This window comes from Microtus ochrogaster, chromosome 5 (assembly GCF_000317375.1).
Source record: "Microtus ochrogaster isolate Prairie Vole_2 chromosome 5, MicOch1.0, whole genome shotgun sequence".
NCBI classification, from domain to species: Eukaryota; Metazoa; Chordata; class Mammalia; order Rodentia; family Cricetidae; genus Microtus; species Microtus ochrogaster.
The window spans coordinates 49,758,727-49,781,774 of record NC_022012.1 but is presented as its reverse complement, the minus strand read 5'-3'; the positions used below and the strand labels follow the sequence as shown (position 1 = coordinate 49,781,774).

The following is a 23,048-nucleotide window of genomic DNA, read 5'->3' as shown; positions in this document are numbered from 1 at the left end:
AACACAAGCAATATAACTCAGAACTCAGTAGTTAAACTGAAACTGGCTTCTAAAACATACTCAAAAATTTAACAGAAAAAAAGAACTAGAGAATAAAGCAGGAGGAAAAACAAAGCAGTAATGAAACAATGGACCTAATGTAGTAATAATTATATAATGTTTACCCTTGTTATGAGGCAAAAACCATTGAAGAAGATACAAAGAAGAACCCAGCTATTATGTAAATAAGATGTATTTGAAATATAAAGAAATATAATTTAGACCCTGGCATGGGTTTAATCCCAGCACTCGGGAGGCAGAGGCAGTGCATCTCTGTGGGTTTGAGACCAACGATATGCCAATATGATCAACGCAGTTCTTCAGTTGAGGTTCGCTCTTCTCAGGTAATTCTAGAATGTGTCAAGTTGATGATAAAAACTAACTAGAACACAGTCAGAAAAACAGGCAGTCCCAGTACCCAGATGGGAAATAGGTAATGTTGGGGTAGCTTGTGGTAGGATGTTGCTGGTCTGACTGTAGGTAGCCAACTACAGCTCAAAGTAAGAGGCTGTCAGTAGTATCAGGATAGTTCAGTTGACCCCTAACTCAGTTAGAAGGCTTGGTAGCCCCTATCCAGAAGGAAAAACTAAGAAAGAAACCTGAAATAAAAACCAAGACCCTAGGAAGATTAAGAGTTATACAGAGGCCCACATGTATATGCTGCGCATGATGAGAGAACATAGACTAAGAGGAAGATCAGGAGAACAGAACAGTGAAGACAGGTCTGAGTAGTCAGGTGGGATGGAGCAGAGAGCAATACAGCTGAGTCTGGTGTGGAGGGTGGGTAGAAATGAGAAGAGTGAATCCAGGCAAACTTGCACAGCCTCCCTAACACCTGTAATGACATAGCCTCAGTCTGCCCTCCTGGAGCTTCCAACCCAGCAGCATGGTGCTCCTGTGGAGATGTAGCAGGGCACAAAGCAATCGACCTTGTTTTTCTAGTAAGTGAAAGATAAATAGTAAGAGCAGACATTAAAGTGGTCACGCTCATAGCTGAAGTTCCTGTTTCTCTGTCCTTCCTGATCCTCTTGGGGTTTTATAAGATGTGAGAATGGACTAGCTGCATTCTTTGTGGTTGGCCTCTACTCTAGCCCAGCTCATTCTAACCTGTGAAAGCACTTGTTTAGAGAGAAAGTCAGCAATGTTGGGTCTCATTAGCACCTCTAACTGCAGTGATTCAAACCACAGCCATGCGAGTTTAATAGATCCCTGTGTTTAAAAAAAAAAAAGTTTGGAAGATCCTTTAAAATGTGCACTTACCTAGCCACGTCCCAGTAATCTCACTCTCAGCTGTTTATCCAAGAAAAGCTAAAACATTGCTCCACAAAGACTTGTTCAAGAATGATCTTAATGAATTTATCCATAAATAGCTAAATATGCTAAACAACATACTAATCTATCAACAAGTAAATTTATAAGCAGATTAGGGTATATCTGTGCACTTAGCAGTAAAAAGGAATGAAGTATTGATATACACAGACACATGGATAAATTATTCTGAATCCCTGAAAACATAGAGTTTAGAAAGCCAGACTCAAAAGCCTACCTATTAGAGAACTGATCTGTTCTGTGTCTTGCTGATAACACATTTTTTCAGAAATGAAGAAATAGTAACTACACAGACTCTCCCCCTGTCCAGGATTCATCAGTAGGGGCCACGTTAGATACTAGTGAAAGTAATATCAAACCCAGTCTCTGTAGTAATAAGAGCAGCGGGGCTGCGTTGCCAGCACCCCGGCCGCCTGGCTAGCTTATGCCCAGAAATAACAACACACAAATTGGATTCATTTAAACACTGCTTGGCCCATTAGCTCTAGCCCTTACTGGCTAATTCTGATATCCTGATCAACCCATCTCTAATAAACTTGTGTAGCACCAGTCTTACCGGGAATGATTCAGCATGTCTGACCTGGCAGCTTGCTCCATCGTGTCTGCTTCAGACAGCAGAGCTATCGTGTCTGCCCGGGAGAGGGGAGCATGGCGTCTCTGAGCTCACTTCCTCTTCCTCCCAGTATTCTGTTCTGTTTACTCCTCCCACCTATGTTTTAACCTATCAGGGCCAAGCAGTTTCTTTATTGTTTAACCAATGAAATCAACAGATTGATATATGACACTCCCACATCAAGTCTCTGTCTTGTGCAGACAACTTAAGGAGAAGTGATCTGCTGTGCCTGTGCACTAATGTGAATTCCTATCTTAACCATTAATAACAAGGCTCCTTCACCACTATCAATGAAAGCCAGTGAAAACCCTGGACTTCCACCCTCACCTGGCAGTAATGAGATGGCACTTCTCCCCCACTCTCAGCAAAATATCAGGGAGATACTTTCTAAAGTACAGTATTATTTTTTTCTGAGACAGGGTTTCTCTGTAGCTTTTAAGCCTGTCCTGGAAATTGCTCTGTAGAGCAGACTGACCTCAAACTCACAGAGATCCATCCACCTGCCTCTGCCTCCTGAGTGCTGGGATTAAAGGCGTGTGCTACCACCACCCCATCTCTAAAATATAAGATTTGAAGAGGACCCAGAACCTTATAACGTAATATCTCAAATTTCCAGGGTATAATGAAAATAAAATCATTCAACATACTAAGAACTAGAAAAAAAAAATCTCAACCAATAAAGACAATTAGTGGATACTACATTTTTCACACAAAGATTCACACAAAAATACTTCATCATGCAATTAAATAATATGTATAAAAAAGTGAAAATGGGTTTAGCAAAGAAATACAAAATGAAGAATAATTAAAAGGAAACACTACAACTAAAACAGTGAACAAAAACATTTAAAGTCAGTGTATAGACTTACCAGTAGAATGTAAGAATGAAAATATGAATTTGAAATCAGAATAATATAATATTGTTCAATTTGAAGAGCAGAGAAAATATACCTTAAAAATGAACCATGTCTTAGGATCTGATAGGGCTGTAACAAAAGGTCTATCATTCATATCATCAGAAACAAAAAGGAGAAAAAAGATAAGGCTGAAACATACTTCAAGAAATAGTAATAGGAGCCGGGTGGTGGTGGTGCACAACTTTAATCCCAGCACTCTGGAGCAGAAGCAGGCAAATCTCTGTGAGTTCAAGGCCAGCCTGGCCTACAGAGTGAATTCCAGGATAGGCTCCAGAGTTGCACAGAGAAACTGTCTTAAAGACAGAGGGGGAAGATATAAATGTATAGATTCCATAAACTGAGCAAAACCATATCCAGAATGAACAGAGAATAAGGTGATGAATATAAGCCCTCACACATCAGTCATTATATTAAATGTGAGTGGTCTTGTAGCACAAATAATAAAAACCCAGAGACAGATACTGCGGTTCAGCCTGAAGATCAGAAAGGCAAAACAGCCAGTCACTGGCTCTTATCTCTACCTCAGACCGAAATGGTAATCCTGCCTCCATGAATCCTCAAAATGATACTGTGTGAGAGCTATCTCCTCTCGTCTTAATTCCTCTCTAGTACTTTGATTAAAAGCTTGCACCACCACCGTCTGGCCTTTTTGGCTAGCTAGTGTGGCTACTGGGATTAACGTGTGTGCAACCACTACCTGCCTGGACTGTATGGCTGACTAGTGTGGGTACCTTGCACTTGTTAAAACACAAATAAAATACCACTTCTATGGTCTAACTTTTTGTCCCCAAATTGTAACAACCAAAATATTCTTTAATAAGAAATGATTAAGTGGGCTGGAGAGATGGCTCAGTGCTTAAGAGCATTGCCTGCTCTTCCAAAGGTCCTGAGTTCAATTTCCGGCAACCACATGATGGCTCACAACCATCTGCAAAGAGGTCTGGTGCCCTCTTCTGGCCTGCAGACATGCACACAGACAGAATATATTGTATATATAATAAATAAATAAATAAATATTTAAAAAAAGAAATGATTAAGCTTCAATACATCCATCACGTGGTACGTTATTCAGTAAACATTAGGGAGCTACTCACATGCACAGCCTCTTCGCATCCTGTTGAACCAAAAAGCCAATCTCAAAAGGTCACATACTAAATTATTCCATTTACAAGAACAAAATTTTATTTACATAAAGATAAAAATAGGTTAGTTGCTAGATGAAAGTGAAAGGAAAGCATGTGTTACTCATTATGAAGTGGTGTGTTTATGGTGCTGAAATAATTCTATATGTTCATTGTGGCCATAGCTATACCAACTCCCAAATTTATATTCTACTATATAAACTAACCATTGCAGATAAGCAAGATGCAATGTAGTTCCAAAGTAAAGAACTGGCATAACATTTATGAGGCCCACAGTAATGCAAGATAAAATAAAGAATAAAGAGGTAAATTCATACAGACTAAGCCAGCTAGAACTCATCTGTCTCCTTGCTCATTAACATGCTGCTCATTCAGTCTCTTACCTTGCTGTCCTTCATTGTTTTCAGAGTTGTCTTGAGGCTTGATTAGATGTGCTAGGTTACAGAGGCCAGCATTTTATATAACATGCACATATATTTTCCTCATTGTTCCTCAGTTCTTTTCTAACATTTCTGTCACAGAAAATGGAGTTTACGATTGTGCACTTTATACTGTGACAATAACCTTTTGCCATTTACTAGGCTATTGTAGGTAGTCCTTTAGATGTCAGCTAGATATCGAGCTATTTGAAAATACTTGTTTCTTAAAAAATGGTCATGAAAGAAAATGCTTCCTGAGAAGTACCACATACCCTTCAAAAAGTAATGTAATTAAGATTCTGAATTCAAAACAACCAAGGTTCAAATTCCAACTCTGTGTGGTTAAATAACATCTAAGTCTTAACAAATTACTTCTCCTTTCTAAAACATTTAAAATTACAGTAGATGATAGTGTTACTTAGATTGTTGGTTCCTGAAAGACATTTATTAAGCACTGATACTCTACAAGGAAGTCTGTTCTAGGTAGGAAGTGATGATCCATGGTGTAAATGCATCTGTCCTAATCATCATAGAGCTTATATTTTCCAAGTAAGAAAAATGACCATGCAATTAAACTTATGTGATATGTGCTATAGAGAAGAAATATAAGATCCTAGGAGAGCATAAACAGAGTCTGAGTCAATCAGGAGCATCACAAAGGCTTCCCTGAAGAAGTACTTTTCAAAAATAAATCCTGAAGAATGAGTATTAATGGAACAAAGCTTCAGAGGTTGAAGCTGAGCTAGGCAGTGGGAGCAACTCCTGTGCATCAAACAGTTGGGTGCATCAAAGAAGGGGATTGAGGCTCAATACTCATGCACAAGTAGTGAACAAGGAAGGAGTCAGTTGAGGCAAGTGGGCTATATAGGAAATAGAGCACACTGGACTCTGTAGACTAAGTTAAGGATTTTGGACTTTAATCCTAGATGTGGTAAGATACTACTGAAAATGTTGTGACATCACTCACTTATACTGAAGTGGATTAGAAGGTTCAAAGAGTACTCCAGTAGTCTGAGGAAGGGAAATGGTCACTTTGCCTGTGAGAGTCAGTGCTTTGTGCCAAAGAAGGGGTTGAAAAATATCTATCTTACCACCATGGTCTAAAAAAAAAAATCAACACTACTAACTCTTGATTCTTAGTTTTAGTAATAGGTGAATTGGTTTAAGAAGACTTACATATTGGAAATTGCTCCTACTTGCAATGATATTAACAGTTGATGTTAATTAGAAACCACTCGTTATTTTAAATAATGGTGTTTGTTTTGACTTATTAACAAATATTATTAAGAGAAAAATTTTAGAATGTGTACTTGATACTAATTTTTATTTGGATATGTAGGGTGAGAGGGATGGGGCTCAGTTTTCTTAATTTTGCACCTGGAAAGACAGCAGTGCTGTTTTGGAAGCACTGTAGACAATTAAGAGCTGCACAGACAGGGAAATTAGTCTTCCTCAGAGATATGCCCCAAATTGGTTATCTAGTTTCCAGTGATCAGCCCTAAAAAGATATACATACAAGCAACACTAAACAGTCTCAGCAATCATATTTATAGTTTTGTTCATTTCTGTAGATAAAGATGTGTAATGAAAATTAAAGGAAATAAGACATGAATTTGAGAGATGGTAATGAGAAGTATTGCAGGAGGAGAGGGAAGCAGAAATGATTATATTGCATTTAAAAGTAGAATAAATTAGTTAAGTAAAGTATAAAATAAACAATGGAAAAGAACCTGATTGGTGCCAGAAGAGCCTTTTGTAGTTCAAGATTGTTCCTGTTTACAAGATCTTCAGTAACTGAGCAGAAGGGATATTATTTGCTGTAAAATGCTAAATAATTGATTTAGGAATTTATCATTTTCATGCTAGGAGATCAGGTGTTTCACAGTCACAGATATTCACCAGGTATAGTGGCACACAAATACTGCTCTCTTTTATTCTGCCTACCATATTAGCCCCAGTGACTCCTGTTTTACAAATGGCATAGGTCATATATCTAAAATATAATAAGCATTGTTAAGGCAAAATATACTCCATTGTGGTTTTGGTAGCTGTATGGATTCGGAACGTTTAATCCTTGTGTTCATTGGATCCAGTTATGAGAGGTATAGAAGGCAGGCATAGCAAATCTGTATACAACTGAGATGAGTAAACAACCTTAGCAAAGGGAACCAAAGTATGTAATAGTCACAGTAGAGTGGCAATTAAGTTGAAATGGCCAACACTTAATACAAGAAGCAGGTTGTGAGAATAACTATTTTTTCTGTTGCACCAGTGGGAAAAGACTTAAGGCTAAGGGTGTCTTTATGTGGGGGTTTTAAAGATGTCTGTGAATTCAATGTGTCCAGAATGTATTATGACTTTCTGGGGTGGAAACTGGACAAAAGCCAATGTTGTGTGATATAGTTAAACAGTATTGAGAACAAGATGACTGTAGAATAGAATTGTCTGGATGATGAAAGGATTGAAAACTATTATGTAAGAAACATGGTGAAACTGAGCCAATACTAAGAAGACCTGTTTTGAAATCTGAATAGTTCTCAAAGGAAACCTTGTTCTGGTGATCACAAATGAGGGAAAAAACCAACAACAGCCAGGTCATCAGGGCATTGTCTTATACACAATAAACCACTAGAATTGTCTGAAGTGGGGTTGGCTGTCTCCAGTGAGAAGCTGGTGAGCACTCTGTGGTTGGAATAGCAGACTGATGTGAACTAATCTGTAATATTTGGGAGGATAAGCTACAGGAACCATTATGGCTGAGACTTCCTTTCTCAGTTCTTAGAGTAGGGTTTAAGAACCTACACTTTGAAGCTATCAGAGTCCCGATTAGTTTCTAGATCCTTGGAGAAGTTTCTTCTTTGGACCTTGAGTTCCCAAAATTAAAATTGAGAAGTTTTTATTTTATGGCTTTTTTCTATACCTAAAATTATGTGAAATTCCAACAGATTTTAAGATCAAATAATGTTGAGAGGAGGAGATTGATTGTAATAAGAATATATATATATATATATATGATTCTACCAGAGAACTTTTAGACCTAATAAACACTTTAAAGGCACTGGATACAAAATCAGACAATAGTCCCTGTCTGACTACAGTAAACATGTTGAGATCAAAATCATGAAAACAACCTATGCACAGTAGCTTTAAAAAGACTTTGGAATAAACCTAACCGTGGACGTCAAAGACCTTTACTACAAACACTTTAAAATGCTGAAGAAATGGAAGATGACAGTAAATAGAAAGACTTCCCATACTCTTGAATGAGCAAAATTTATATTGTGAAATGGCTGTATTAGCAAAAGCAATCTATAAACCCAGTGTAATCCTCCATCAAAATTTCAATGACTTTCTTCACAGAAATAGTCAATCAGTCCTAAAATTCATATGAAAGCACACAAGATCCAGAAACAGCTAAGCAAGGTTTTCTACAGAGCTGTAGTAACCAAAAGAAATGGTACTGGCATAAAAACAGACACAGTGGGCCAGGAAAATAGATCAGCAGGACGAAGTGCTTGCTGTCTAGCCCAGTGGCCTCAGTCCTTCCTGAAATTCATGTGAAAACTAGGTGTTGTGACCATCTATAATCTCTGCACTTCTGCCAGAAGATGGGATTTAAAACAAGAGAATCCGCTGGAAGCTAGTCTGAGTACACTGGCCATTGCCAAAAGAGGAGAGACCCTGCCTCAAAGTACAAGATGAGAACCAAAGTCCTGAAAGTTGTCTTCTGATTTTTACACATGTATCAGAGCACACTTACTCTTACATTCACACACACACGTACATCCACACACAATAAATTAAAATTGTTTTCATTTTTTTATGAAACAAATATTTTATTTTATTTTTAAATTTATTTATTTATTAAGGATTTCTGCCTCCTCCCCGCCACCACCTCCCATTTCCCTCCCCCTCCCCCTATCAAGTCCCTCTCCCTCATCTGCTTGAAGAGCAATCAGGGTTCCCTGACCTGTGGGAAGTCCAAGGACCGCCCACCTCCATCCAGGTTTAGTAAGTTGAGCATCCAAACTGCCTAGGCTCCCCCAAAGCCAGTATGTGCAGTAGGATCAAAAACCCATTGCCATTGTTCTTGAGTTCTCAGTAGTCCTCATTGTCTGCTATGTAAGTCCGGTTTTATCCCATGCTTTTTCAGACCCAGGCTAGCTGGTCTTGGTGAATTCCCGACAGATCATCCCCATTGTCTCAGATTTTTAAAAGACACATAATTCAGTGGAATAAAAGACCAAGTTATAAACCCACAAAGCTACAACCACCTGATTTTAGATAGATATCAAAATACATTGGACACAAGGTAGCCTCTTCTACAAATGGTAGTGGAAAAAATGGAATGTCTACATGGAGAGAAATTTAACTAGGGCTCTATCTCATCTCTTGCACAAAAAGTAGCTGAGAATTAACCAAAAACTTCAAATGTAAGACCTGAAACTATTTGGGAAACTCTAAAAGAGGAATAGGAAAGGACTTTCTCCAAGGGATTCCAGAGGCTCGGAAGTAAAACCCAAAATTGACAAGTGGGATTATATTATATTCAAAAGTTTATGCACAGTTCAGGAAACAGTCTTGTACAAAAATTTTAAAAACAAAAAAGACCCTACAGAAAAAAAAAGTGTTAGCTCTACTTCTGATATATAAAGAATTCCAAAAAGAAAATTCCAAAAAAAGAAACATAATCCAATCAATAAGTGAGCTAATAAAACAGCTTTCAAAAGATGACATACAAATGGCCAAAAAACATGAAAGAAATGTTTAATAACCTTAGCCAAGAGAGAAATTCAGTTTAAAGCTACTCTGAGATTTCATTTGGAATGGCTATCATTAACAAAACAAATGGCAGACGCTTTCAAAGTGAAATGAGCCTTATACACTGTTAGTAGGAATGCAAGTTAATTCAGCCATTGTGGAAATCTTCAAAAAGCTGAAAATAGAATGTCCATGTGACTGAATACTACTTCTGTGTATGTACCCAAAGAACTCTTACGTTGTCATAAGTACAGACAAAGATGCACATTTGTGTTGTTAGAGCACTATTCACTGTAACCAAAATATGGAGCCAATTCAGTGTTCACTACCAAGTAGCCAGAGAAACTGGTATATTTGTACAATGGCAATTTATTCATTCATAAACTAGAATGAAATTATTCCATTTAAAGGAAAATAGATATAATTAAAGATTATCATATAAAGTAAAATAAGGCATACTAAGAAAGATAAATACTGGGTGGGTAAGGTGTCTCAGTGGATAGAGGTATTTATTGCCAAACCTGACATCCTGAGTTGGGACTCACGTGGTAGAGGGGGAGGACTGACTCTGACAGCTTGTCCTCTGAATGTCACTTATGTGTCATAGTAAGAATGTGCATGTGTATTCATATATACACACACACAAATACATAAATGTTTATTTTAAATGATAGTTTGGTCCCATGCAGACTTCCCAGCTGTCAGTTCAGAGTCCAGGAGCTCCTACTAACTTGGGTCAGCTGTTTCTATGGGTTTCCCCATCGTGATCTTGCCCTCACTTTGCTCACATAATCCCTCCTCCCTCTCTTTGACTGGACCCCAGGAGTTCAGGCCAGTGCTTGAGTGTGGATCTCTGAATCTGCTTCCATCAGTTTGGATGAAAGTTCTGTGATGACAATTTGGGTAGTCTCCAATCAGATCACAGGAGAAGGTCAGTTCAGGCACCCTCTCCACTATTGTTAGGAGTTTTAGTTGGTGTCATCTTTATGGATTCCTAGGAATTTCCCTAGCACCAGGTTTCTCCCTAACCCCATAATATCTCCCTCTATTAATATGTCTCTTTCTTGCTCTCCCTCTCTGTACCTCCCCCAATTTGACCATCCCGCTCCCTCATGTTCTCATACCCCATCATCTCCCCTTTTTCCCCCACCCACCCCCAGTTTACCCAGGAGATTTTATCTATTTTCTCTTCCTAAGGTGATTCATGTATGTCCCTCTTAATAAGGGTCCTCCTTATTACCTGGCTTCTCTGGGGCTGTGTATTATAGCCTGGTTATTCTTTCTTTTATATCTAATGTCCACTTATGAGTGAGTATATACCATGTTTGTCTTTCTTGATCTGGGTTACCTCACTCCAGATGATTGTTTTCTTCTTCCATACATTTGCCTGCAAATTTCATGATGTCATTGTTTTTTACAGCTGAGTAATACTCCATTATGTCCATTATTTGGTTGAGGGGCATCTAGGTTGTTTGCAGGTTCTGACTTTTATGAATAATGCTACTATAAAAATAACTGAGCAAGTGGCCTTGTAATATGATTGAGTTTCCTTTGGGTATATGCCCAAGAGTAGTATTGCTGCATCTTGAGTAGATTTATTCCCAGTTTTCTGAGAAACTGCCGTACTGATTTCCAAAGTGGCTGTACAAGTTTACACTCCCACCAGCAGTAGAGGAGTGTTCCCCTTACTCCACATCCTCTCTAACATAACCTATCATAAGTTTTTTGATCTTAGCAATTCTGACAGGTGTAAGATGGTATCTCAGAGTCATTTTGAGTTGCATAAAATACTGGCAAATGGAATCCAGCAACCCATCAAAAAAAATCATCCACATTGATCAGGTAAGATTATTCCCAGAGATGCAGGGATGGTTCAACATACGAAAATCTGTATATTAAAAAATGGAAAGAAGAAGTCAACATGATTATCTCATTAGATGCTGAAAAAGCCTTTGACAAAATCCAACACCCCTTCATGATAAAGGTCTTGGAGATATCAGGGATACAGGGAACATACCTAAACATAATAAAGGATATATACAGCAAGCCAACACCAAACTAAATGGAAAGAAACTCAAAGTGATTCTACTAAAATCAGGGACAAGACAAGCCTGTCTACTCTCTTGATATCTGTTCAATATAGTACTCAAAGTTCTAGCTAGAGCAGTAAGACAACAAAAGATTAAGGGAATACACAATAGAAAGGAAGAAGTCAAACTTCGCTATTGGCAGATGATATGGTAGTATACATAAGTGACCCCAAAAATTCTACCAGGGAACTCCTATAGCTGATAAATACCTTCAGTAATATGGCTAGATAAAAAATTAACTAAAAAAATAAATAGCCTCCCTATATATAAATGATAAACGGGCTGAGAAAGAAATCAGAAAAACATCATCCTTTTTAATAGCCACAAATAATGTAAGATATCTTGGGGTAACTCTAATCAAATAAGTGAAAGACCTGTACAACAAGAACTTTAAGTATTTGAAGAAAGAAACTAAAGAAGATAACAGAAAATTGGAAGATCTCCCATGCTCTTGAATTGGTAAGCCCAACATAGTAAAAATGGCAATCTACAGTTTCAGTGCAATCACCATTAAAATCCAAACACAATTCTTCACAAACCTCTAAAGAACAATACTCAACTTCATATGGAAAACAAAAAGCCCAGGATGACTAAAACAATCCTGTACAATAAATACAATAAAAGATCTTCTGGAGGCCACATCATTCCTGACTTTAAGCTCTACTATAGAGCTATAGTGATGAAAACAGCTTGGTATTGGCATAAAAACAGACACATGGACCAATGGAACAAACAGAAATCTGTGACATTAATCCACACATCTATGAACTTGTGATTTTGACAAAGAAGCCAAAATTGTACAATGGAAAAAAAAAAGAAAGCTTCTTTAACAAATGATGCTGGTTTAACTGAATGTCAACATGTAAAAGAATGAAAATAGATCCATATCTACTGCCATGCACAAAACACAAGTCCAAGTGGACCAAAGACCTCAACGTAAATCCGGTTACACTGAACCTGACAGAAGAGAAAGTGGGAAATAGACTTGAATGCATAGGCACAGGAGACCACTTCCTAAGTATAACATCAGCAATACAGACACTAAGAGCAACAATTAATAAATGGGACCTCCTGAAATTGAGTAGCTTCTATAAGGCAAAGGACATGGTCAATAAGACAAAATGGCAGCCTACAGAATAGATAAAGATCTTCACTAACCCCACATCTGACAGAGGACTACTCTCTAGAAATAATTCAAGAAACTAGACATCAAAATACCATATAATCCAATTTAAAAATGGGGAACAGGTCTAAACAGAGAATTCTCAACAAAAAAATTCAAATGACAGGAAGACATTTAAGGAAATGCTCAACATCCATAGTCATCAGGGAAGTGCAACTCATCCTACTTTCTTATACACCCTAGGACTACCTGCAGAGAGGTAACATCACCCCTGATGGGCAGGCCCCTGCCACATCAATCACTGATTAAGAGAATGACCTGCAGGCCAGTCTGGTGGAGGCACAGTCCATATTGAGGGTTCTCTTCTAAAATGACTCCAGCTTGTATCGAGTCGACATAAAAGCAGCTAATACAGTTTTCATCGATAAAGGGCCAGTACTTGAAGGAGGACAGTAAAGAATAGTGGAGAGAGGAGGACATATACAAAAACTGGATTGGATTTGAAGAGTACTGACACCTGGCACACATATTTTTTTTAAAAAAAGTCATATACTGTCTTATGTATTGAATTCTGTAGAGTCTGGCCTGAAGTCCCAGAGTTCTTCCCAGCAAGCCGCACAAAGGAGACTGCCTTCTTTGTATTTACATTAGTACACCCTGAAGAAAAAATGGTACTTCTAAAATCCAGAAGCTTGTCAGCTATGGGAAAAGAATATAGGAGTAGCATGAGAACAAACCTGATTTACGTAACATTTTACCGTTTTTCTTTCTTTTTTTTTTTCTCTCCTTCTTTCTTTCTTTTTTTAGGCAAATGAAGAAACATTTGTTTTCCAAACCACATTTACAGCTTCTGGACAATGAGATTAGCATTTCAGCCAGTATTACCACAACAGCCATTTACTGTTGGTTTTTGTTTTGTTCTGTTTTTTCTTTAGCCAGCATAAAGCTCTTGCAGAATCCATTGGGTTTTAAGAGACATCAATGAAGCAGTGTTTGTTTGGCCTATGACCAGTTCACTTCTGTCCCCTAGAGACAAAGTTTCTCAAAGTCTTCAATAAAGAAATGTGTAAATGGAGCTGTACTTTTGTTTCCCTATCACCCAGACCCCAATAAACACACAGAAACTATATTAACTACAATACTGTTTAACAAATGGCTTAGGCATAGTCCTAGCTAGATCTTACACCTTAAATTAACCCATTTCTATTCATCTGTGTATTGCCACGAGGCTGTGGCTTACCAATGCAACATGTTACTCCTTTGGCAAGCTACATGGAGTCTCTCCAACTCTGCCTACTCTCTCTGTCTCTGTTTGGATTTCCCACCTGGCTTTTCTTTGCTAAGCCATTGGCCAAAACAACTTTATTCATTAGCCAGTAAAGACAACATATATACAGAAGGACATCCCACATCATCTCCCATTTTCTGTCTAAATAAAATGGAAAGTTTTAACTCTAACATAGTAAAATTGCATAAAACAATTATCAAGCAAGAATTATAATTACAATATTTAGTCTATTTGTATCTGGCAAAATTAAAGAAAATATTCTATCATGTATTTTATATTTGTGAGTCTAAAATTTTACATCTAATTTATCTCTTATCATAACTAAGGAGAACTATAACTATCTGTCTTCAACTCCATCAAAGACCCCAGAAGGCTACAATGTTACCCAAGTAAACGGAAAGTGCATTGTAATCAAATTCCAAAATTATAGAATTAACAGAGACATCTCACTGCCTGGACAGACACCCAAATTTCTTCTGTAACATTGGAGCATCCATCTTCAGCCTTCAGATCCATAGTGTCCAGCAGGCTTCTCCATGAAGCAGGAAATTTGAAAGACTGTTTTGCCTATATTAACTGTTTGTCAGTCACTTTCTTCTATGTCCTGCCAGAATGTCTAGTAGACTCTTTCATGAAGCAGGAATGCTGAAGGACTCTCTTACTTTCCTTTAGCAAGTTCTTGTACAGTTTATACAACATGACAAGCAGCCCAAACAAGAGCAGTTTGTTACCCAAATGACTATGTTTGTCACATTGGAGGAAAATTCCATAATGAGTTTCTTCAATGCCCATCAACCTCTCTGAAGTAATTGGTGCTGCCAGAAGCAGACATGTCTCACTGTTGAGAAAAGTCTAAGTATCTAAGTTCTTAAAACATTTTAGATGCTGTATTTTATAGGTCTTTGAAGTCTTTGAAGGTTATCTATCTGAAATATATCTATGTATAACCAAACAGCCTACCTAACATGACTAAAAGTTTGACTATTATAGATGACTATCTATTAATCTGTATTTCTTAATTATACATTACATTTTTAAATGAGCTGTATATAAATATAACACCTTAAACAAGAGTAGAAATATACATATAACAAAATTGACCTTAAATTTAAATCAGTAAACCAAAGTATTCATTTCTATATTATATCCCCCCCTTTTTAAAAGAGATTGACCGTAACCAGTAACCACATATAATCAACCCCCTTTAAATGAAAACAAACATTTAGAAGGGCATACCACATTGGAGATGCCCGATATGAAGGAAGAGTGAGTGCTTGATCAGTAAAGCTCACCGTGGACTTTAGAAGGAACAGACCAGGGTCAAGGCCCCATTCTTCTATGAAATAACTGTGAAATCTGGGTCTGTTGCTTGAAATCTCTGAAATTTGATTCCTTAATCTGTAAAACTTATATGAAATGGGTGAACCAAGGATATTGCCTAAATTGAAAACCCCAGTAGGCATTACTTTTTATCCTTCTTCTGTGTTGTTACTTTCTTGTTATTGTTACAAACTGCCTTTGTAGATACAACCCTCATAAGGGAAAAAGAAACAAAAACTCAAGGGTGAGCAGAACACTTGCTCTGTTCCCTTGGTTATGTGGTTAAGTAGGTTTTTATGGGTGAGATAAACAACTAATAATATAGATAAAGACCATTAATTTTATATCTCAAAATTCTTTTTTCCTCTAGATTTATGACTGTATTATTAAAAGATAGAATTGTCTAGATAAAACACTTCTAGGTGATCAAAGGGTTTCTTTAAAAAACACCTTCATTCATGAATAGTGCTTATTTTAAACATTATGATGAAAACAGTATAATCTTGTTGAAAAATATGAAAATTGGTAAAAACTAAAAGTGTCTAACATTAACCAAAAATGGGTCACTCATATTTTTCTATAATATTTGAAAGAACCAGAAAGTTTTATCACTGGTGAGTTAACTTTAAAATGTAGTGATCAAACATACAAATTACATTCTGTCTAAAGACCCAATAATTTTATAATAAGTAAATACAATAATCTGCTAAAGGACAAGAATGGGAAAGAAAATGAGGTAAATGCTTCATTTAATCTGGAGAGCAGATAATTGAAATGTAGCTAAAAGTTAAAATTTAAACTAGCAGGAAGAATGCCAGAAGAAAATATGTGCCACCAACCCCTAAAAGGCTTGAAAATTAGTGTTGCAAACAATCTCAGAAAATAAGGATAGAAGGCAGGCCCAGTGTCCATGCCTGTAATTCCAGCTCTCAGAAGGCTGAGGCAGGAGGATTGAGAATTTGAGTCTATTGTGAGCTACAGTGGAAGAAAGAGAAGAAATGGAGAGAATAGGAGGGAGATATAAAAAGATATAAATATAAAAGATCGTGTGGTGACCTGGAAAGAGTAGAGCTGGGGCTGTAGAGATGGTTCAGTGGTTAAGGATACCTGCACTGCTCTTGTAGAAGATCCAGATTTGACTGGGGGGGGGGGGCACTCACACTGGATGGCTTCCAACTGTGTGTAACTCCAGTGCCGGAAGTTAGTCTGAATAAAGGCCAGTTTAGGAGCTAGAGAGATGATTTCAGTGGCTAAGAGTGCTTACTACTCTTGAAGAGGATCCAGATTTAGTTCCCAGAACTCACATGGGAGCTCACAACCACCTGTAACTACGGTCACAGAGGATTCCACACTATCTTCTGGCTTCTTTGGGCACCAGAATATACTCAATGCACATAACTTTTATATAAATTTTTTTTTTCAAGACAAGGTCTCTCAGTAGCTTTAGAGCCTGTCCTGGAACTAGCTCTTGTAGACCAGGCTTCCCTCAAACTCACAGAGATACACCTGCCTCTGCCTCCCAAGTGCTGGGATTAAAGGTGTGCGCCACCACCGCCCAGCCTATAAAAATATTTTAAAGAGGTGGTTTTAGATGTCCTGTATGCCTGAGGTCTCACCTGCTTTGAGTATATCCAAGTATTTGTCCCTCTCCAGCCCTCACACAAAAAAATTGAACCAATTATTCAGGACCTGGAAACTTAACCAGCCATACAGAAATATGAATGTGCATTAAAAATCTTCTCCCTGATCAGTGACACTTGGACTTGAAACCTCTGCCTTTTGGGCACCAAGTTATACACTTGAGGTTTGAAGAATACAAAATTATGTATAGTGAAACTGAATAACCCAAGAAAGTAGACTTAAAAATATTAATAGTTGATATCTTCCACTGAGGGGGAAACTGGGTCTCTCCCTAATCAATCATATTGAAGCTTGTCAGACAAATCTTGTAACACAGTTTTTTTTCCTTTTTATTAAAAATTTCCACCTCCTCCCATTTCCCTCCCCCTCCCCCCACTTCTCCTTTCCCTCCCTCTCCAATCCAAAGAGCAGTCAGGGTTCCCTGCCCTGTGGGAAGTCCAAGGTCTTCCCTCCTCCATCCAGGTCTAGGAAGGTGAGCATCCAAACAGACTAGGCTCCCACAAAGCCTGGATCCAGTCTGTATATGCTAAATGATTTACCTGGACATGAATCTTTAGTATGTTTAAAAAGCAAAACAAAAAAAAAAGCACTCAAGATTACTATGTTTAAGGAAAGTCTCCAATATAAAATATATAGAGAAAACTCAGAGGAAGCAGAGGTCTTGTAAGATATGAAGGAAAAATCTTTTTAAAAGTGAATTAATCCCAGCACTCGGGAGGCAGAGGTAGGTGGATCTCTGTGAGTTCGAGGCCAGCCTGGTCTACAAGAGCTAGTTCCAGGACAGGTTACCAAAAAAGCTACAGAGAAACCCTGTCTCGAAAAAAAAAAAAAAAAAAAAAAAAAGATTTCTTCTTTAAAACATGCAGTTTCACAGAATTAAAATAAAATTGGTTAAATGAAAATCATCATGGAGGAGCAAGCGCTGGCCTCCCGAGAACGAGAGCTTGAGTTTGCATCACCAACATCACATAAAAAGGCAGGTGCAGTGCATATGCCTGTAATCTTACTAGTGGCAAGATGGCATCAGAGACAGGCAAAACCTTGGAAGCTTACATCCAGTGAGAGACCCTGTCTCCAAAGAAGGGAGAAGAAAGGGTTTGAGGATTCACACAGTGTGACCCCGTGTGTTTGAAAAAGAACTTTTTTTCCATTTTATAATAAGAAATGTAAATTTTATCCTAATAGAAATATTTAAATTAGGCATTTTTAAGATCCATTCTCATGTGAAACAGTGTATAAATGTATAAACTTTAGTTCATACAAAATTTTAATGTAGTTAATTTAGTACTAGCTCCATGCCGAAGCATTTTATGTTCATTAGCTAATTTAGCCTCTCAGAAACCTATAATGTAGACATGTCATTATCCTGGTTTTATAGATGAAAAGTTAGAATTTAGAAAAAAAATAATGTCCCCAATGTCACCTGACCAATAAAGGCAAAACTGGGATTTGAACTGGTCACCTCAGAGCCCACACACTTGAATGTCTCATTGCCTCGAGTAAATTTTCAGAAATTGTTTATGATTCTAGAAATGTTCCAGATCATGTCTGTCATGTTTTCATGGCCTCACTGAAGCACACTCACTGTTTTTCATTTCCAGGTTCACGTTCCAGATGAAAATAATGCTGTTTTGGGAAGAAATACAAATAAACAAGTTTTTGAAGGATTGACAACTGGACTTCTCAGAGCTGGTGCTGTGGTTTTTAGCTGTCTGATTGCCAACCGACCAGATGGAAACAGCCGGCCAACTACACCAAAAATACCAGCACAGGAAATGAAAAACAAACCCTCACAAGGTGATGCTTTTAACAGTCGAGTTCAAGACCTTATCAGGTAAAATTGCTACATTTCTTTTTTAAAAAAATTGTTTTGCTTAAAAATACTATAATAATTTGAACTTAGGAATTTCGATGCAGTTGTAGTTCTTGCAGCTCTATCCATAAATTCTTGGTAGAGTCTGTACTATCATGTACAGAAAGAAGGCAAAGCAAATAGAGCTCAGCTGCCACTCTCAAATGTGCCAGATCCCACAGCTCTCAATAGCAGCGTTCTGCTCAGAAGCATCTGAGCACCCCCTCAGTCCCACATGCATTCAGACTTAATAGAACAAGAGGTACCGTTTATGGAGCTCTTCTTACGGGAAGATGCTGGAGTCTTTGCAGCTCTCAAAGAATACAGCTTCTAATTTAGGCTAGATGAGGAAATTGTTCAAGGAGGTTAAGTGCTTAGACCATGGTTATGTAATGAGAGAGTAGGGAGGAGAGTGGAGACTGGAGCTCACATCTAGTTAGACTCGGCAGGCAGCGGCACACATTACTCCACACAGATGTGGCCGTTTCTGACACCTGTTCAGGGCCTGCCCTGCTTCCTGCAAAGGGCTCCTTTGCTCCAGGGAAATTTACTCTTACTTTAGCATCTGAATTTTTTTCCCCTTGTGAATCTTGAATCAGGTAGAATGTTTAATTTCCCAGCAGGGTTCCATCTGGTGTTAATCAGTTACTGCTCCACCAGTCAGCAGGCCTTCTGTGGTCTGCATTGGTCTTTGGATGCCAAATCCCTGCAATTTGTTGTTCTCTGAAACTTATGGTAGGTTAATAGAGAAAGAAAATGCCCTCCTCCACATTTGTTTCTTTCACAGCTCTTAATTCCCCGACTTCTTGTCCTGCTTTTTAAGAGTTGTTTCATTCAGCATGTCCCTTACTCTTGATTACTTCCTTCACTTACCCTTCCATCTGCCTGCCCACTTTCCCGAGTCTGTTTATTGCCAGAGAGCACCAGGCGCTTTGGGTCCACAGCCGTTAATCTTAGAGCACTTGACTTTTACCCTCCCTGCCCTTTCTCTCAGTTGCTTGATCCCATTCAATTTCCTCATGTCCTTTTGGTCACTGTAGGACTTAGCTGTCCCTGCTGCTGAATGTCATTGTGTCCCAGCATTCTCCATTAGGCTACGCTGTGATGTAGCAGCCCTGCATTCCTATCAGCCAGACAGTTGAGTCACACACCTTGACTGTGATGAGGCAGAAGGCCCAGCCTAATGCTTCAGTGCAATTACAGGCCCCTTCTAGGAAAAACGCTTTTTCACATGTATAACTTCAGTTGCAAATCCTTCCTAAAGGAAAAAGGGATCGTGAGGGGAAAGTAACAGTGTTCTTTTGTCAAAGCAGATAACTGGTATGGCTTTTAAAAGATGATTGACAAGCTCAGTACTCGAGAGTAAACCCTGACATAGGTCTCCTTCTCCTCACCTGGCACAGAACAGGCATGAATGTATCTTTTTCAGTGTTTAAATGTTCTATTATTTTTTAAATACATTAATGTGCACAAAAACAATATTGTAGATACTGTATTCTAACAGTTGGTAACTATTTTTCTCTCAAAATCTTAGATTTTGGGATTTTTTTTCTTATTATGAAGAGAACAAATGCCACAGCTAGAACTACATCCTTACTTTCATCCCTTTTACTCCATTTGCTCTCTTCTGAAATCTACATCATTGTGTTGGAGCTAACATACATCATTTCCATGCTTGTTCTATGTGTCTGTATGAGCATGTTAAATATAATAAACTATATTTTCTACTTTAAAGTTTTATGTAAATACTCATAGTATGTTGGGGGAGGCTGCTCGTTCATTCCTGGCTTCCCAGACCCAAAATAATCACACAGAAATCTGTATTAATTGCGATACTGTTTATCCAATAGCTTAAGCATATTTCTGGCTAACTCTTATATCTTAAATTAACCCATTTCTATTAATCTGTATATCACCATGAAGCTATGGCTTATTGCCAAGGTTCCATGCATCTTTCTCCAGTGGCTACATGGCTTCTCACTGGCTCTGGCACCTTTCTCTTAGCACTCAGTTTAGTTTTCCCCACCTAGCTCTACTCTGCCCTATCAGAAGCCAAGGAAGCTTCTTTATTCATTAACCAATAAAAGCAACACATGTACAGAAGGACCTCCCACACCAATAGTATTTTGACAATTATTTGATGCAATTAAATTCAATATGTTCTAATGTTGATAATTTTACCTGCTCTGCTCTATGAATAAGTCCATAATATTTATTTACCCATTTCCATAGGAAAATAATTCCTCCTTTGACTATTCACTAAACAAATGGAGCCTTAAACTTCACAGACATGTTATGTATTTGTATGAGTTTGAAGGCCATGTGCTTACAGGAGGAATTTGTGGGTGATAAGATAAATGAATATTCATCTTTACCAGATAATGCCACACTGTTTTCTATAGTAACTGTATAATTTTCTATTTCTATCATCAAAACCCTAGAGTTCTCATTTCCCATATCCTTTCTTTTGTAATTGCCATAGGTATCAAGTGGTAAGTAATTGTTATCTTCATTTATATATTTTTTTATCTTCATTTATATTGTACTTTCCATTTGTGAGGCAGAGCGTTGCTCATCAGCATTCTGTCAATCAGAATTTGATTGTATAGAACAGAAACCACTGTAACAAATTGAAATTGAAAGGATTTAATATAGGAAATTAGACGCCTACAAATTTATCTATGCTGGATCTCCAGGACCTTCCAAAACAATAATGTAAAACTGCAGGACTATTATATCCAACTTAAATTGGACCAGAGACCTTAACTAGTGCCCGAAACTCTGAAAGTACTAGAGGAAAATAGAGGGAAACGCCAAAGGCAACAGTTTACTCAGTAGTGTTCCAAACACAGAAAACCTACAAGTAAAGAGGAGACTCCTTGGATCACCGTTGACTGAGTTTTCTGTCCAGCTGATTCCTGCAGTCATATAGCCCCAAAGAAATCACACAGAGGTCTATATTTGAGGTAAACTGATTGGCCCAGTAACTCAGGCTTCTTATTAACTAATTCTTATAACTTACATTAGCCCATAATTCTTGTCTGAGTTAGCCATGTGGCTTGGTACCTTTTTGGGTGAGGCAGTCACATCTTTCTTCCTCTGAGGCTGGGTCATGACTGAAGAATGCACTTCCTTCTTCCCAGAATTCTCATTGCTCGGCTTCTACTTCCTGCCTGGCCAATCAGCATTTATTTAAAATATAAGTGACTGACAGGGTACAGACCATTGTCCCACAGCAGACCACAAAACAAAAACACATGACGGGGGGGGGGGGTGTTATTGAAAGAAGAAGATAAGAAATTGTGAGGTGGTCAGTGAGACCAGAATGCTGTGTGTGTGTATGTATGTGTAATTGTCAAAGAATAAATTAATTTTTCAAAGTGTATCTGAAAGCATCATTTTGTCTTCTAAACCCCTATGTTGTGGCGAATTTGGTTCCCTAATCCTTAAAAAAGTACTACTTGATAGGACTGTAGCCAGGTGGTGGTGGCACATCCATTTAATCCCAGCACTCTGGAGGCCGAGGCAAGTGGATCTCTATGAGTTCAAGGCCAGCCTGGTCTAGAGAACAAGTTCCAGGACAGCCAAGGCTACACAGAGAAATCCTGTTTGAAGTGGGGAAAAAGACAGTAAGCTCATTTCAGATGGTTTCCCCTGTCATCAGATTCTTCAGAACAGGGAAGTGATTAAAGAATAGCCGATTATTTCGTGCCAGATCCTAGACTGTTGGTTCACAAGCTGCTTTATTCAAAACTATGTTCTGTCTGCATGTTGAGGGACACAAACCTGGATGTGGTAAGATTTATCATGGAAAATGAAGACATTGTCACCTGTGCAGATTGAGACATACTGTTCTCTCTCACTAGCTATGTGGTGAACATGGGTCTGATTGACAGACTGCATGGCTGCTTCCTCTCTGTGCAAGGCCCAGTGGATGAGAATCCCAAGATGGCCACATTTCTGCAGCATGCCACAGGATTCCTACGTGGGATGTGTACCCTATGCTTTGCTGTGACTGGAAGGTAAGACTTGTATGTTGGAGCATCTCTAAAGCTTTGCCTATCTTTGAATTTCACTGCTGTGCGTTACTCACTCAGCTCATCCCCTCTCTTTCCCTTGTCATTGGTTTTCTACATTGAGACATGGGTTGAATTTTTTATAGGGTGGAATACATATTCCTGCCAAAGTCCGCTTTCTCACTGGTGTCATGAACTTGACTGTCTAAAGACGTGAATCATCCACTTCCTCTTCTGCTGAGATCCAGAGGTGTCGAGTGCTTCTCTGGCAGTCAGTTAGTCTGCGACAAATCATATGCCAAGCCAGATCAGGCCATTAGCCCAGAGCAGCACAGTTCACCAGCAAGAAATCTTGCTGCCTTCACCTCCTTTTAGTTAATCTCCTAAACTTTATATTCTCTACTTCTCCTTCCAACAAAGTACTGAAGCAAAAGAGCCGTCCAACCACAGTAACTCTCTGGAGGCACTTGTAACTCATGGCTGCAACCAAAGCAACGT

The 23,048-nt window shown here is 38.3% G+C and overlaps 1 protein-coding gene across 5 annotated transcripts in view; it reads left to right on the top strand.

Annotated features, from left to right (window-relative positions):
- Scaper (S-phase cyclin A associated protein in the ER) overlaps positions 1 to 23,048 on the top strand; it is a 349,156-nt gene that overhangs the window by 278,095 nt on the left and 48,013 nt on the right. For all 5 annotated transcript variants that reach the window (XM_026779044.1, XM_026779043.1, XM_026779042.1 and 2 more), the window contains 2 exons: positions 18,284 to 18,516; positions 22,401 to 22,556. In XM_026779044.1, coding sequence (XP_026634845.1) covers positions 18,284 to 18,516; positions 22,401 to 22,556 — 389 coding nt within the window. The remainder of the gene's footprint in view (positions 1 to 18,283; positions 18,517 to 22,400; positions 22,557 to 23,048) is intronic.